General features: G+C 40.9%; 1 protein-coding gene across 1 annotated transcript in view; it reads left to right on the forward strand.

The window, feature by feature from the left end:
• The window catches only part of LOC121626768 (phospholipid-transporting ATPase ABCA1-like), a 133449-nt gene extending 121386 nt beyond the window's left edge, over positions 1-12063 (forward strand). Inside the window, exons 48-49 of the mRNA XM_041965438.1 lie at positions 4712-4955; positions 11935-12063. Coding sequence (XP_041821372.1) covers positions 4712-4955; positions 11935-12063 — 373 coding nt within the window. The remainder of the gene's footprint in view (positions 1-4711; positions 4956-11934) is intronic.
• The last annotated feature ends 5515 nt before the right edge of the window (positions 12064-17578 follow it).

The following is a 17578-nucleotide window of genomic DNA, read 5'->3' on the forward strand; positions in this document are numbered from 1 at the left end:
TGACCTTCACAGAGGCCAGATGACGGCCTTCACATAGGATTAGTTTTTGAAGCACAATATTGCACCTAAATGTCTTGTAAATATGTCTTCACATGGAAGCAGACTGTCACTACTACTCACTGAAAACTATCAACGAACAGATTAAGTCGTTTTATTTGACCACAATAATCTTAACTCAAGGTCCAGTCACTACCTCTTATCTGAGGCTTTCACCTGCACGTCATGGTGGACCTTGAGCGAAGACAGATTTGTCAAACTATTTCCAAGCTTGGGATGGAATTTTTCAGTCCAGCCATAGTGATTTACACTGAACTTACACTTGTTCCATTGAGACTCCCAGTTAGCAAGCACATGACCACCATTAGCTAGTCCATGCATTCATGCTATTTAAATTTACACGATAATACATACATTTTTCTGCACAGTTTTAGTGTGTAACAGGCTTGCAATGTATTGCATTAAAGGTACCCTGTGGTGGTGCGACAGTGTGTTTTGTTCTGTAGCAATTGCACAAGGATGCTTGCGCAGATGATAGCTTCATGCTATTCCACCAACTGACAGTTGGTGGCAGTAATCCTCAGCTTTAACATTGTTGTCATTGAGAAGAAATTTATTTTGCACAGAGGTAAAACACAGAGAGACTAAGGCACATAAAACCTGATTAAATACGTAAAACATGAGCTCATCAAGTGACAGCGTCATGTTTTTTGAACACGTCCTTTTCTGATTGGACAGAGATCGCCTATCCATCCCTCTATCCATTCACTCACCCCGCTGTCCTCGCACTGCCTGTGGAGCCTCTGCCTACAGCTCTGTAAGCTCCCCCTCCAGGAACTAAGGAGGTTTTTTGGATGACTTCCTGCCTGATCAAAGCACCAGACCACCCAAGCCACACTGTGACCTGATGCCCCTCGTCCGCCCTCCCCCCTGCGGACTCAAATACAAGGTCTGGCAGTGGTGAGGGTGACCTTTCTAGACTCCCTCAGATGAAGGAAGGCAGCAGAATTATTTTCTGCCTGTCATGCCCTTATCTGTGTCTGGCTGTTGTTTGTTTTAAATTACATGGAAGAACGACTTCCCAGCGAACCAGGGTGGGGGAGAGGATTGAGGCAGAATAATGAAAATGAAGAAGCAGCGCAGACATTACTGTGTCCCTGCTATGCTGTGTTGAGCCGTTGTATCATATCTCTAATGTAAAATATTATGAAAGGATTAGTTGTGACAATATGGTGCAGTCAAGACTTTAAACATAATCCATTCATTATTTTCTCTAAGGCTGTATTCAACCCCAAATTGCAAAGATTTCGCTTCTCAGCTTTTCATTCACCAGTCGCCAGTTAAAAGCTAATTAATTGTTTAAAGCACGCCATGCCATTGTTATGAACGTGAAGTGTAGCGCAGGCTCCGTTTAAACATATCCAAGCCTACCTTTCCCTACGCAGGCAGAGTTTATTTAAGGAGAGCCAAGACCGGCACTGTATCAAAGATGAAAGAACTTGTTTTGTTGTGAATACAGAGGCAGAGTAAAAATGATGAATATGAAAGGAAGATATTTTTCCCAAAGTGCTGCCTGAAGGCCTTGTGTAGCTGCAGAGAGAAAGGAAATAAAAGTAAGGTAGGCAGGGAGAGAGAATGAGGGGAAGCTAATTGATAAGCCCTTTTACTGTCACTGACAAGCAGCATTTCATTACCCACATACGCCCCAAACCCTTTCGCCACATCGCTTCCTGGCCTTATTGGATTTTTGCAAAAATGTTTTTGCGTCTTTGCCGAGCTTGGCAGTCCTTGGACAAAGCGCATTTCGTGAGCCGGCAGCTATAATAAACACAAGGAGATTATGGTCATAGTCTTGATTGGATGATGAATTGAGCTTGATGTGTGGGGATGGCTGTGGTGTTGCGGTGGTGGTGTCTGATTACAGTCTGTGCAGTCTGTTGCATCTTATACAAATCATCAAAAATTATGCGGCTTTTCAAGGGGAGACATGTGTGCTGCCTTCACTTATATAAAATATGTGCTTTACTCATTTACAGTGGTGCTGCGTATGCAAATGACAGCAGTTATGCATTGTCAAAGAGAGAGGTAGACACTTCATATAGGTACTGTGTCTTTACATTTCATGCAAACAGCTTAGAACAGCTCACATGTAGCATGTTGTGATGTACTGTAGTATATCTTTTAGTGACAGTACAGCCATCTGACATCATCATGTGATGATCTGAGATAAATTCATAGTCACATGCTTCTGGACAGAGCACCTGGCCATGATCAATGTGCATGTGTTTTCACACTGGTTGTAAGTATTAAACACCCAATTTTATTCATGAGCCTTTCATAATGAAAATGGCCAAATGAACATATTACATTAACAAGCACCCATTAACAAGTACCAAGTCCTACTGTGTAATATCCCTGATTATAATAGCCGTTTCATGCCTAATTTCATTGGCAAATATGAATCATAATCATATTATGACGGAATGTAGTCATGACAATAAGAAGTTAAAGGCTTTGAATCCTAACTGAAGGGAGCTTCTTAAAGAAGGACAAAGCAGTGCTGCTGTGGTATAATTTGTTTTGTGCAATAATACCAGTCGTCGTTGCTCTGATGATCATTATGATTTTCTTTTGTATTTTGAGCTAATGAAGCCCTACGTATTGAATGAACGCCCAGCAAAATGAGCAGTATTTCATATCAAGGTTGAGTAGGGCTCGAGCAAGTATAATAGAAGTATAATTTGGAACGGTTGAAGGGCTGACGAAAGGGCAGTTACTTAATTAAGCGCTAACATGCTGATATTTGCAGGGCACCCATAGTTGTATCCACATGGTGTGTACAACATAGTATGTGTTAGAGTTTCATGGGGATGCTTTTGATCACCCACCGTGTGCAGCCCCTGAGGCGATCACAGTCCTCAGGTTCTCAGATCCTCCCTGTACAGTAGGTTTGACGTAGATTTCGCTGCGGCAGAATAGCGTGCCACCCAGTCTGCTGCGTCATAAAATGGGAAAGAGTTGTCGGTGTTGCACACTGTCTACATTCTTTTATGTCATTTCGTTCCCTCCAGTTGAAATGTGTGCATGTACCAAATCTTAGCAAGACTTCCCAGTTTCCTCCCCTCAGTCTTTTGGCAGCACCAGTTGTGCATGGTTTGGCAGCAGACAGAGGTCAGGGGTTATGGTTATCATAATGTAGCACGTGATTGGCACAGATGCTGCAGATTTATGTGGATCAGAGTGCAAGAAAATTCCAGCACGTTAAGGTGCCTTGCCATTAACCGATTCTAAAATTAGCATTAAACATTTTCTAATCAGAATGAGTATTAAATAAGCATTCCCACATACAATTTTTGCAAAGTTACTCTTTTCTTTACTGTGGCTCTTCATCTTCAAGCAGTTGTATTTTAACTCTAGGGACTCCGCTACCCGTGGATTCCATTCATCACTTCCTGTCTTGCTCCCTTTGACATCACGGAGGGCTGCAGTTTATTCACCATATCTCTAATTGCCACTAAGGGAACCTCTGACTCTCATCGCATGTTGCGCTGTACTAGGCCACAATGGACATTTCCATGAGTAAATCCAACATTAGGGAATTAATTAGGCAGAAAACAATGGGTCATAGGAGTGCTAACGACAGAATAACAAGGCACAGAGTCTTATTTGGTGCTCACCAGACGTAGCATACAACCGGGAAGATGCAGAATGCTAATTAGCGTTAGAGCTTAGCTATACCCCATTTTCATCTGTGACAGTGACTGCACTTTAATGAATGCACTTTATATGTGCTCTGCATTACATATCATATACTACGAATAATGTAGGTGTTTTTTTAAGATTCCTTCGAGCTCTTATGTTCAGATTATTAAAGTATCAGTAGTTTATTTATTTATGTTTTTTTTTTTTTTTTTTTGCAGCTTTAGGGCTGCAGAACAAACTGTAAACACAACATTGACATATTACCACCTTATCTTTGTTAGAAAACAGTTTGCTATATGCACATTCAGCAGGCATTCGGAGTTGCCTCTCTGGTGGCTCTCCAAATGGAAGTCCAATATTTACTCCCCTTTTAGCTCTGTTTTAGTCTCCACCGACTTATGAGGGAGATATCTGGCTCTGAGCTGCTTAATGCTCCAGTCTGTTCACCAGCTCGTGGCCAACTTTGTCTGCCTGCCTGTTGATGCTGGGCAGGGTCAATGAGAGCACTGGAGCTGAACCAGAACAGTAAAGTAAAAGCAAAACAATGAGCGAAGGGATACATTTTAGCTCAAGAGCTAAAAAGCACCATAGAGCTGAGGGGGACTCATCAGTCAAAGGACATTTCCCTTCCACACAATGTTCAAAGTAGTGAGCAACTTTATTATGCTGTTGAAGTCCAGCTGTTTTTACTCTCAGCTGCTTGTGATTCACCTTCTACTCCAGCTCAACACATCCAGGAAGATTGAAATGGTGGGAAATATGACGGCAATTATATTTTGCCATCTCTCTTGCTTCCTGCCTCGTCTCCGTCTTCCAGTACACCACCCTATTATCCATCACACTATGCCGTGACCACAGGAGAAAAGACAAGTTCATTATAGAGATGACAAGCCGTGAGCAATTTGCACCCACATGCTTGTTTCCAGTTCTTTTTATTTCTTCTTCTTCCTCTTTTCATGGGTGATCATCTTCTTTTTCGTTTTGCACTGAACTCTTGGTCTCTTGTTTCTAGATTCGGCGATGGCTACACAGTGATTTTGAGGGTCGGCGGCTCTCCTCCTGTGCTGAAGCCAGTTGAGGACTTTGTCGAGCAGACCTTCCCGGGCAGTGTCCTGAAGGAGAAGCATCACAACACACTGCAGTACCAGTTTCCACACACACCGGGAGCTTTGGCCAACATCTTCAGCCAGTTCAGCAGCCATCAGCACAGGCTGGACGTGGAAGACTACTCTGTGTCCCAGACCACTCTGGATCAGGTAGGGCCCAGAGGATGGGAGAAGTGAAATGTTTTTTTTTTGCTTGATCCTTGTCAGTCTTACATTCTTCGAAACTAAAGTGTGTCTGATTTCATTTCATAGTTTCATTTCAGCAATTTGGCATCTGTGATTTTATTTGTTCATCTTTATCAATCACTGTCATGCATGAGAAAATTGCATGAAGGAACCACAATCACAAATAAAAAAGTGTGGCCATTAAGTGTGCATGTAAGTTACCAAAGTGAATCTGCCTATAGACTTCAGACAGCATTTTGAGGCATGTACATATTCACGCTATGAAAAGATACATTTCTTGTTATCATGGAGAAATTTTTGCTTCAGATTTGAGAATTTATCAGACTTATTCATTATTTATTTCACCTCTTATTTATTTTCCATTATGTCCTTTTGAGACCTTGTGTTTAAGTTTTGCAGACATCTTCCATATGAAACTTTAGGATCCCTCACCATCTGCAGGACAGTTACTGCCTCGTTTTTAATACAGCCAACTGGAGCTGATTATTGAATTGAGTTTGGTAATTTGCCCCAGGTCTATATTCTCTCTGCATCAAGTGAACCAATGATATTTCTAGAGGTGAATATACTGTCCCTTTGATCAATATTCCATAGTATCTTTTCCAAGCTGCAGGTGAAAAGGAATCAACTCAAATCTCTTCATCTCCGTCCATTTTTACCGCTATAAAACCAGCAATACATTTAATTCAATCTTTCGGTCTTTCATCTCTATAAACATATTTCTGTAGGCAAGGGACAAGATTTTAGGATTGAAAGCATTCTGCTCTCTGTCTTTAGGCCGAGTCGTATGAGCCAATCACGTTAGCGCAGGCTTTGGTTGCATGTAGTTAAACCCTGCTGCGTGAGAAAAAGAGGCAGAATGCAATATAGCAACCATGGAACCCATCAGCTATTGACTGAGAATGATTTAGCTTTTTAGTTAGGTGTTTTTTTGCAATATATGCAGATAACCTACATGAACAAATGTGCAGATATCTTCATCTCTACTATCTAAATGGAAGTATCAAGCAACATATTTGCAAAACAGGGAAGAGGAAGGCTGCTAACAAACGTGGCTTTACCCACCTACTCTATGTGCTTTTTGGACTTGTGCACATGCTTTGTCCAGTTGCGGCTACATATTGGGAAAACACGTTTCTGTTGTGTGGCCGGCTCTAAAAAGAGCAAAAGGGGCAAAAACAAAAACCATGCACAACATAAGAGCTTATACACAAGCTGCATAATTAATGTGTTCAAAGCACAGACTTGGTGACTACATCTTGTCTTTTATCCAGAGAAGTGTTATCGGTGCTGGAGACAATGTATTTGGGAAAGTTATTTTGTATTTTGACAAAAAAAAGGTGGAGTTGAGCATAGAAATGTAATTGTTCAATAATTTATGTGATTATTCTTGAGAGCAAAACCAGTTTTAGCTGGTTTCAAAGGGATGAACAGCTTGGCTTCAAATTTTACTTCTAACATGGGCAAAGTTTAGGGTATCCAGGGTCATGTTCTGTTGTCCTACTGTTATTCTGTGGAGTGCCAGCGTTGTGCTCTCAGTTAATGCTCGTCTGCGCAGTCCAGGATAAGAGTTAAAGATCTATCGTTGCCAACACATTGTCTTCTCCTATTTGGGCTGTCAGACTGACCAATGAGGACTACACAGAGTTTGTGTAGCCAAGATCGTTGAGCCGCCAGGTCCCAGTATCGACCGCGAATCTGGAGATTTTATTTTTTTTATATATATATAACCCTCCCAGCCAGTGCCTTTTTTTATTCCAGTGCAAGTGCACTGGCTAGACCCCCTGATTGGTGAGATAAAGTGAGTCCTGCACGTTACGAACTGGCTTCACCTTGTGTTTTCTAAATGGCCCCAGGGACCAGATGCAATCAGGCACTCAGAGGCGAGTGCGAGTGTGTCTGGTCTTGTAAGTCTGCCATTAGCTCAGCTGCAGATGACCAGGTGGGAGGTGAGGATGACCTCCAGAAAGGTCATTGGTCCACTCTACCAAAGTGTATGAAATGCCTGTTCTCGATTTGAAAGAAATCTGCAGAGAGATGTGAGAGAGTATGTGACTAAGTGAGTTGTCTGTGGATTCATTTGTACTGTGGCACTGTTGTATTTAAATCAAATTATGTGATAAAATGAATACTGTAGGGATGTTAAGCATTTCATTATCAACATGATCCCCTTGTGGATAACACCTAATTCAAGATAAAACCATCTTTTGCTGCATTATTTAAGTGAAATATGCCCTCTAGGAGGCAATTAGCCTACCACTATGACAGGAAAGGAATTTGAGAAAAGCTTAATACTCTAACTTACTTTAACTATGTAGTTAACTGTCAAATTTGGTTTCTCCTCAACAGTTTTTAGCACTTCACAGATCATTGCCATTCATCCATACAGTTACCTCCAATCTTGCATAATTTCTGTTTTCACTTTTTTGTCTGCCACATTCTGCACTGGTCAGTATTTACCAGATCAGGGCCAGTAAATAAATCATACAGGGACCTGGAGGTCATAGTATTAAAACACAGAGGGGAGGACTGGAGAACCTGTGGAGACCCAGACTGTCACCTTTCAGTTGGTGATTTATAGAGAAGAGCCTTGACCTATAGTATAACACCCGACTTGCACTACAATTAATATTGATCCAAACAGCCTGCAGCTCAGCCGTTAACGCTGATGGCCGAGACAGTGCAGGGCAGATGGAGCATTTAAAAGGAAAATGTGACTTTCTAAACTGTCTTTTGGAAACAGGTTGTATAGTAGGAATGTGAAATGTTAGCTACGTTGCCGTTCACACGTTCAACTATGTCACAGTGGGGGGTTGTGAGGCCTTCTTTATTTTAAAACTTGAAAAAACAGTGTTGTCCTGCATTAGAAAAGTACGCTGTGAAAGCAACTACAGAGCTAATAGAACAATGGCCAACACAGAAAAGACAGAATTTGTCTAAAAAGAAGCCTATTAAATATGTATGACTGTTAAAAGTGAAAAAGAATAGAACATAATACAGACCTTAAAATAAATACTCATCTCTTCTTCCAAATTCTTCCAAATCACTTGTTCCATACAAGCGTCCTGCAGTCATTTTGTTCACTATCTGGGTTAATTGCACAGTTTATCAGTTGTTCTGTACTCAATGTACTGTTTTCATGCATTGAGTATAATACATATGAATATAAACATTCATAAAATATGTCACCTAGTCAGGGATGATCCGTTTACTCAATGATAGAAATGTTAATATATGTCAGTATTTGTTGCAAACATTTTTGTTTCATCATACACAATATGATAAAATCAAAGCGGTCGAAGTCATCTGACTTCTTAAGAAACACTTGTGCCCTTCTGTCTATCACTTTGTTAATTATTTTTATGTCTTTGCTCAAGAACAGTGCTATTTGAATTCCTCCCCCCCCACCAGAAGCAAACATGCTCTCAAACACTGTGACTGTTGCAGAGGTAATTAAAGGCCATCCTATTACCTCTTAATTATAATAAAATTAGACACAACCCTATTACAGATGCCTAAATAATGCATTTCCAGGTAAAATGAACTATAAAAATTGCAATAATGGGTAATCAAGCCAGTGTGAATGTCGAATGATGCTTTAATAATTTAGAAAAGGGATTTATAGTACGCAGCACTTCCAACTTTAAAACAAATTTGAAAGTGGCTTATTGTAAAGTAATACTTAAAGCTGCACCCGTCAATATTTTATATTAACAGAGGGTCAAAATGCTACGTTTAATGTTGAAAGAGTTGGTTATAATTACAAACCCACAGAGGATTATCACCCGATCCTGCAGCTTCCCTCAGCTCCATGGAGAGCGTCTTTTAGCTGATTATTTCGGGTTCACTTTACTTTTTTGGTTTACTTTCAGAGCTAAAGAGGCTGATATTTCCCTTGGGAGACTGTGGAGACCAACACAGTAACTGTCCAAGGAGACGTACATTAGCCAGCTGTCCTGGAAGATGACTCCAAATGAATGATATTTGCTAGTAAGAAGGCAGCTGTTTGCTGACATGTTTGCTCTTTAAAATGTTTAAAGGGATAATATGTCAAAGTTGTATTTACAGCTTGTTTCAGGGCCACCAAATGACCAAAAATCTGTAACTCTAGGTTTTCATTTTGCATAATGATAATACTAATAACTTTCATTCCTAATAAGCCTAATGAGGCTCCGGTCATGTACTCATGCTGGCACTTAGTTCTTACCTGTATTATCTACTGTATTTCTGAAGTTCAGTTGCTTTGTGCCCTCTCAGTCTAAGAGACTAAATACAAGATTTTCCGTTGTTAAAGAACATTTCAAAGTTGGTGTAACATCATGGCAGAGCACAGACATGTAAAAATAGCCATTTTCCATTCTGCAAGGACTCCTTAGATATATGGGACAGGTTAATTGGGTGATTCACGTCCTTCCCCTCGTCTGTTATGCCTCAACGGGCATCAAATAAACACCCAAATGTACCTCTGTAATGTAATTAATGCCTGTATCCATTCGTCATTAAGAAAATGCCACTCAACAGCGCTGGTGCATGACGTTCCGGTCATGAATGGACGGTTGGCTAAATACATGGAGAGTGCATTATAAGGAAAACAGCATCGCAAAGCAGGGCATGAATTTACCATGGTCATCTTGGTCCAAATAGTACTTTAAAATTCTATTGCAAAACTATACAGCCTTGACTATGAATATGAAATGCTGTGCAAGCCTCAGCACATCAAGCCAATATCAGCCAGTGGCAGGGTCAGATGCCGAGAGAGATGGGCAGAGGGTGTATTTGTTGCTACTGTCATTCTTATTCTCTTATTCATTCTGCCCCGATAAGATGCCTTGACAACTGTGACCTTGATACACACTGCTGATGGTCTGACATCACACACACAGAGGCATACTTTAGCCTGGGGCGATCTGCAGGCGTTGCTTACTCCTCAGTTACAAGGTAGTCTGCCGTTCTGCTTTCTCTACGACCAACTGGCCGCCAGCTCCATGAGCTCTGAGGTCGGGAAGCTTTACATATGCAGGTGCCAAATTCCAAAAACATGGTAGTTTAACAAAAAGCATCATTTGTTTGAATTAGAATTGTTGCTTCTTCTTTTTAAATCCAGTATGTGAAGTAGCAAAAGCCTGTTTTACCTCGGAGTGAACAAAGGACCATAATCCGCTCTCGTGGAATTACAGTTTCTTTCTGGAAGCATAACAATTTGATTCCATGAAATCCCCAGTTTAAACAGTTTGACTCCTTCGTTAAAACCAGGGCAGAATAGTGACAGGGCATTTCTGCTGCACAGATTCTCTTGAGCAAGGCATGTGAACCCCCAACTTGCTTCAGCTCCACCTGGTCTGAAGCCAGCACATACAGTAAGGCCGTGTTTGTGCTGGATTACATCCAGGAGTGACTTTAGAGCAGGGTTTTCCAGGAAAAAAGTATTTTTGCAACGTAAACCTATCCTGCATAAATAAAAATTTTAAAAAAGAGACATTTCAGAAGTATCAGCTAGAATATAATGGAGGTTTTCTAAAGGGAGGAGAACCATAGAATCAAGGTCATGGACTTTATGTCTGATGATCAGCACTTATCATAACGCACAATGCTTATGATGCACTTCTGTAAAGTTCCATTAAAGTTAGAATGAATGAAATCATAAGGTTCCATATTCGGCTGCTTGCAGACAGTTAAATGAGAAGTTTGATATCACCCTCATATCTGTGTGTTACGTGTTGAACCAGAGCCAGGATAGGATAAGTACATCTTAGCGTAAAGACTGGAAACGAAGGGAAACAGTTAGCCCAGTTGTGTCCAAAGTTCAAAAATCTGCCCACCAGCATCTCTAAAACTCACTCATTTATTTTTCATCCTGTTTTTGTTTTTGTGACACAAAGAGAAATGCAAAAAAGAGACTTCATGTTTTTAGAGGGAACTAAAACTTGTTTCAAGGCTTTATGCACAGACATGAGAGTGGGATTGATCTTCTCAACTAACTAGCAAGAAAAGGAATAAGTGTGTTTCTCCTAATGTCAAACTATGTTTTAAAGGTTTCAGTGCGTTTAAATTAATGTCGACTCTTCCAAGGCCTTTTCTATTTATTACTAACATGAAATTATAAAGGCACTGATTATATAAATCGGGTAGTTAAAAACAGAAGCTTGAAAGGCTGAAGGATATATCTTTATTACCCCGAGCTGCTGAAAAACAAAAGCCCAAAAGGATGCTGTTGTTTATTTCTGTTCATTTAACGCTCCGTCCCATGTAGCTCCTCTCTGTCCTGTTTAATTTATTGACGGATTTCATTCATTGGGAGTCTGAGTAGTTTCTGATGGAATTGGTTTGGATGATTTTTTTATTTTTTTCCATCGAGACTTTAAATGCAACCTAGTAATTCACATGTCCTTTCATACTCACACAGCCACTGAAAAATCTTTTAATGAAAAGCCAGTGCTCTTGTCATTTTATGTGATCCTTTTTGTTGCTTTTTTTCCCTCAGCGTAAAAGTCTTTGCGTAGCTGTACCACAGCAGACAGATAATGCTAAGAGAATAAAAAGCCCGGACTACAGTGATGTTTACAGCACAATGAAATCCACACAGCTTTTTATGAACGCCATAGGATTGATTTCGTCTGACATTAAATGGGCATCACGGAGAGAAGAATGATTGTTTTATTCTCTTTCTCAGCTGGTCAAAGATGTCAAACTGACATTCACTGTGTGAGGCTAGACGCTTACTTGATGCTTCATAGCCTTTGTCTGGCAACTCATTCACATGCACCCCGTTGTCTGTACCACTATTTCTGTTTGTTTTAGAGGCAGAGGGTGGGGGAGAGCAAAAATGAGATGGCTAGAAAAATGTCCACAGGCACTTCAGTACTGTCTGTATTATATATATACATATATATATATTATCTTGCATTTGCTTCTAAGTACCTTCTTTTCCTCATTCATATTCCAGGTCTTTGTGAATTTTGCAAAGGACCAACACACGGAGAAGGACTCTCAGGCCTATGACAACCCAGTGGACACCTCAGATGAGCTGCCATTGCAGTCTTTGACGACCTCCCAAGAGACAGAGACGGTGTAACGGCCATGAGAGAAGCATAACACATTGCACCTGCAGTGGGCCAGCAATCTACCTTAAACATGTTTGAATGGGTGTGATTTGCACCAACAGAAAGATGGGCCCAAAACAAGGGCAGGTTTCGGCTTTAGTCACCATGTTGTGATGTGGAGTTTTTACAGTGAACCGTGTCTCGATATCAAAGTAAAAGGAGGGTCACTTTTTCTTTACTTGCTCTTGGGATAAAATGACTTGTTAAGGTGGAGTTCTTAGCTGTGTGGTTGGACAAAGCTTAAACAACTGACAACACCAGTTCGACCTTGTTTGGAGTAGATTGCTGGCTTATGTCTACCCCAGGATGAAGCACTTAGAATAACCCAAGACTGAACTTGAATTTGTTTACACTTTGCTTCCACTGTTGGTTATGATAATGACGTTGCACTGTAAGACCATACAAAGGAGAAGAGCTTGCCTTGATGTGTTCAGGTGGGCTCAGATATTAGGCTCGCTGTTGCAAAAAAGTTTGATTTTTTATGCAAAAGAATATCCACGACTAAAGTCACAATATTTTGTCAACACAAATCCCAGAAGACATTAAACCACAGTTAGTTCCAGCCTCTCATTGTGAGTCGCTGACAGACACTTCAAGGCACTGATAAGAAATTAATAATAACAACTCTGTCGGATGTGTTGACTTTGAATGTCTCAACGAGCCTCCGATCATGTGTAGATGGTGATTAGTGACAGACGCTGAGGTTACAGCAGTGGGACAACAGAGTCGGTCAGAGTCAACCGGCTGTCAAACACGGTGGGTCTGTAGAAAAACAACACATCCCGTAAGACTCAGCAAACGTGAATGTAAGTGGACACATGTCAAAAAGATCTCAAGAATTACTAACGGGCACATACAGATCAATGTTTTTATGAGTTTTTCAATGCATTGTCTTATGAAATCTATTTTGTTTATACTTTTTTCTGAGCAGAATCTGAAAAAAAACTGTATCTATGAAATTTGCGTCATAGCACATGCTGGTTTTGGCACTGGACACCAGAGGCCAGTGTCAGTATCACAGAATATTGCACTCCACTCATGCATGCACCTGTGACGTTAAAGAGAATGTTTTATCACAATGTACCTATGGTAAGATGTGTGAAGTAGGCTATGTTATGCAAGTACAACAAGCTTTTTTTGGGAATTGGCCATTTGCTAAGCTCCATCCCCTTTAGCGACCATTGCTATACCTGTCAAGTTTCCCATTTGCCTGTATGCAGTTTACAATGATAACGTTGGCAAGTTAACCACCTGAAATCTATAGTAAGGCTTTCTAGGTCCTTGATTTCAGACAGGTAGAACACTTGATTTAACCAGCTCACATGACAACCATCCTCAGGTATAGCAAGCTAGCTAATCAAGCTAATTTTAGCTCCATGACTAGGTTGAACAGGCCGTTTCCATCTGACTTTTTAATGTTTCCAGCTGACTCTTTGAAAATGAGCACCGTGGCCAAGGGTAATAATATGCACGATCTTAACATTAACATTGGCTGGGGGTTGTTTGTGTACAAACGTCCTCCAATCCAATTAGGAGCAGTACACAGCAGCAACTTTAGCCAAAACTCTGATAGCATTCAGAAAATTGTGGAAATGCTCGCTTACATTGATGTGCAAGTCACGAAATAGGCTTTTTTGAGTAACTTTTTAACAGAATAATGTAGTCAGTTAATTATATGCTCCCTAGGAGATAACTCTAGGCTACCACTGTACGTAGTAGCTAGTTAGCTTGACTTGCTAACAACGGCATTTAAGCAGATTAACTCACTGTTAATTTAATCCATTCTTTGCACTTTTGCTTTTGTGTTTCTGGTTTTGGAAAGGATAGATAAAAATACACCACCCTCGAAGCCCCATGCACATAGATTTGGCATGGAGCAATCCAGACCTTGACAGACAGGCCTTCAGTATGGTTGCTAAGCTATGATTGTTTAGCAAATGGTCAGTTATGTAACGCAATTTGCTGTATATGAGTCGTTGATGATGGGAATACAGCAGGGAAAGCTGTGCAATGGGCGCTCTGTCATTCATGTTTAATTTAGATTGCACATAGCTCTAATATTTACATACACTGTTTTGCAAACTTTGTACAAACCAGTAAAACTGTAAAATAGTCTGTGCTGCACCTTTCAGACGAAGTAACACTCAGGAATGTTTTATGTGCAATTTTGACTCAGGAATGTCTCCATGCAGCCTCATATTATTTTTAACATTGTGACATGTACTGTACAACACTGAGCGATCGTTAAGTGTCCTGACAATTAAAAAGCCCAAAGCTCTGTCACTTGTGCAGCTTACATTACTCGGCACTTACTTCATAATGTAAATAGTTCTTCACTCCTCACAGGCTCGCTGGTTTACTTTGAGAACTTGACATAATTTGTATGCTGTGCTAAGTCCTCACATTACTATCAAGGCCGTTGCAGGAAATGATGAATCCTATTTGTACTGCATATTGCTTCATGCCAAGACAAACGATTAAACATTTGCACAAATTGTAATGCGTCTCTGACTTTAATGTTTGCACACTGCCGTGTTTGTCCACTGATTCATTGGATCCCTGTTTGAAAGTCGCTTTAGTCCAACTTTCTTTGTGCTGCTTTATTGTCTTGTCTTTGTTTCACTCTGTCATGTCTTTCGCTTTGAGTGCAGCTTTCAGTTGAAGGCTCACATTTGTTGAGTCTCTCAGACCTCCGTGCTTAAACTGAGACCATGGGATGCCAGAATACAGACTGCAGCAGAGTGGGTAAGGCATGTTTATTTCACATTTTGCAGAGTCGCTCCCTCTCAAAGGGGAAGGGACGTTTTGTCTGCCAGGTGCCTGAGAATGAATTTATTTCCTTGTCAAACTATCACACAGACACGTTTAGTGTGTGTGCTTCCTTCGTATTTATACAACTTCTTGTATAGCAAATTGAAGCTTGTATGCTTTAAGGTTGAACCAATTGTTTTCTCAGTTTCATGTATGCAGCTCTTGTTTTGGCCTGTCCTCCAATTATTCATTAAGAGGGCTCATTTTTGAGGAAATTCAAAAAACATCACTAATACCAATTTCCTGTTTTCCCCCCTCTGGATTAGGCAATCAAGCCACGACTGTCTGCTCTACTTTTAAGTCTGAATTACAGAGATGAATGGATATGGATTTTCTGTGTTCTCTCTCAGGTGCAAATGTGTTTGTTTTCGCTTGTGAGTGGCAGTCAGATGGAGGAGGAGGTGTAGCTGCACTCCTCTGACAGTTTCTGCTGTCTGTCACCTGGCTGAAGTATTTACTTCGGGTCTTCTTGACCCGCGGAAACATCAGAGTTTTCTTGAGTCCTCCAAACTGAGTGCACACGGGGTCATCAGTTAGTTCATCACCTTAGATGATGAATAACTGTCATTTATCAATCAAAAATGCCAATTATTTGCAATTTCCAGTTTCCAAAGCAGGGTGACCAGATGTCCTGAAGCCTGTTTGTCCCGAAAATGACGCTAAACCTGATTTTTGATGAGTTGTAGCTTAATAAAACATTCAGCACAGATGGCTGTGAAACATTGCTTTGGTGTTGCCATCAGGCAGACACCGCTCCGGCTCTCCGCTGGAGACAGCGGGGGCTGCAGGGTGGTCTCTTAAACTTTAAAACTGTGTAACCTGCATGAATTATGCCTGTTGTAGCTTTTGTTTTTGTTTGGCTGTGTACAGAAGTGCTGCAGGCAGGCAGCCATGGAGAAGGAGTGACAGGACATGTGCGTTGCACAGAGAGGTGTTATACATGTTATATGAACAGTATAATAAAATTGTACAGTCGAATCGATCATTTTGATCAAGCTTATCTTAGCGAAGATGTGGGCGGATTACCGGCCTTTAAGAATTAAGATCCTCTGATTGTTCATGTGAGTTTTAGTGGCTCCAATACGACCTCTGCAGGTCTCCACTGGGTCCCTCAAATCCACCAGACCACTTACGTTCCCGCGTGCAGTAAGAAGTCTCAATTTCAGCCAGCTTCTACTTGAGCATCTTGATTTAATGTTTGGGCTTTCTGTGTGTATCACACCTCTTGTCTTTCTCTTACTCATTAGAGCTTCGAGCTCCGGTGGCGGGCAGCCAGAGGCGATCAGTCAGGTGGGAGCTCCACAGAGGTGCTAAAACTCGAGCGTTGCGGTAAGATTACTTGTCACATTCCACCATTATTCCACCGTCGGACCTTTCAGTGAGATACTTGGGAGGTTTGTGAGTAATGGTTACAATACAGATCAGGAGAGCTGGGTGTGCAGTCTGCTGATGCCTTTGAGCCATTGATTCATATATATATATTTAATTTCTGACCACTTTTGAAAGAATATGCTGACTTTCTGTGCAGTTGGATCATTATTATTTGGCATGAAATGATAGTGGGTGGAAAAAAAAACACCCAGGAACACCAGGTAACAACAGATAAAAGGCAATTTCCGTTTCAAGACATTGAAAGCTGCACCGGTAGTTCTGGAGTGAAGTTTGTGACAAAAAAAGGGAAAAAAATCCCAGCAGCATTTCCTCGTTTTGTCATTATATTGTGTTTTTGTAAAATCTGTGACTTTGTGCTTTTCGACGATGAGTTCACAACATCACGTGATCCTGATGATGTGGCTCACGCGGCGCATGCGACAGTCTGTCCCGTGAGTTGACATTTTGCCAACCTTGGTGCCGAGCACGAGAATACAATAAAAGGCAATGTCAGTGGGAATGTGAAGATTACAGGAGTTAGAGGAGATTCAATGATCTGCTCGACAGGCGAGCTTTACAGAAAGCTCCTGCCGCCCTTTCGCACTGTAATCACCCTTTGTAGTCTGAGTTTGCTGTTATTGCTTCGGGGTGCTTGTTATAGGCTGTCTAGAATAGGTAGTAATTGGAACAATGTCTCTGTTCATCTCACTGCAGTCAAACTGCTGCAGACACTTCAGTGTAACTCTGTCTGGAGTAATCTTAAAGTTGTTTCATAGTTTTGGTTTTTAATGATGTTTTTTGTTGCAGTCACGTGAATTGAACTGGACTTCCATCCATTCATTGTAAAGATGTGTCATACTTTTATAATATCTGATGCAGTTGAAATATGGCGACCCAAAATGTTCAATATTAGAATAAATACATTTCTAAATTTGTTGTTCAAAAGGTTTATTAAAAGTCACAGGATCAGCATGACCACTGTCCGTCATTTAGGAACTGCAGCTTCGTTCCTCCACACTAAATGAAAGTGAACCGCTCTGAAGACACAGTTCAGGGTGACGTGGTTTAAATAAGCACTTCTACGAACGCAACAATGACATCCCTTTTGATACTGACATCAGCAGCCTTCAGGGAGAGATGCTGTTCTGTGTGTATTTCTTTGCAGAACAGTGTCCTGTATTTTGATGATTTTTTGCAGCATTTTAAATGCTGCTCTTATTTTCTTGAAGCTTTGAGAAACACCTTGACTCTCATACCGGCAGTCCCTGAACTGACTGCTACGTGCAGTCATTTAAAAAACTGTAT

This window comes from Chelmon rostratus, chromosome 23 (genome assembly GCF_017976325.1).
Source record: "Chelmon rostratus isolate fCheRos1 chromosome 23, fCheRos1.pri, whole genome shotgun sequence".
Classification (NCBI taxonomy): Eukaryota; Metazoa; Chordata; class Actinopteri; order Chaetodontiformes; family Chaetodontidae; genus Chelmon; species Chelmon rostratus.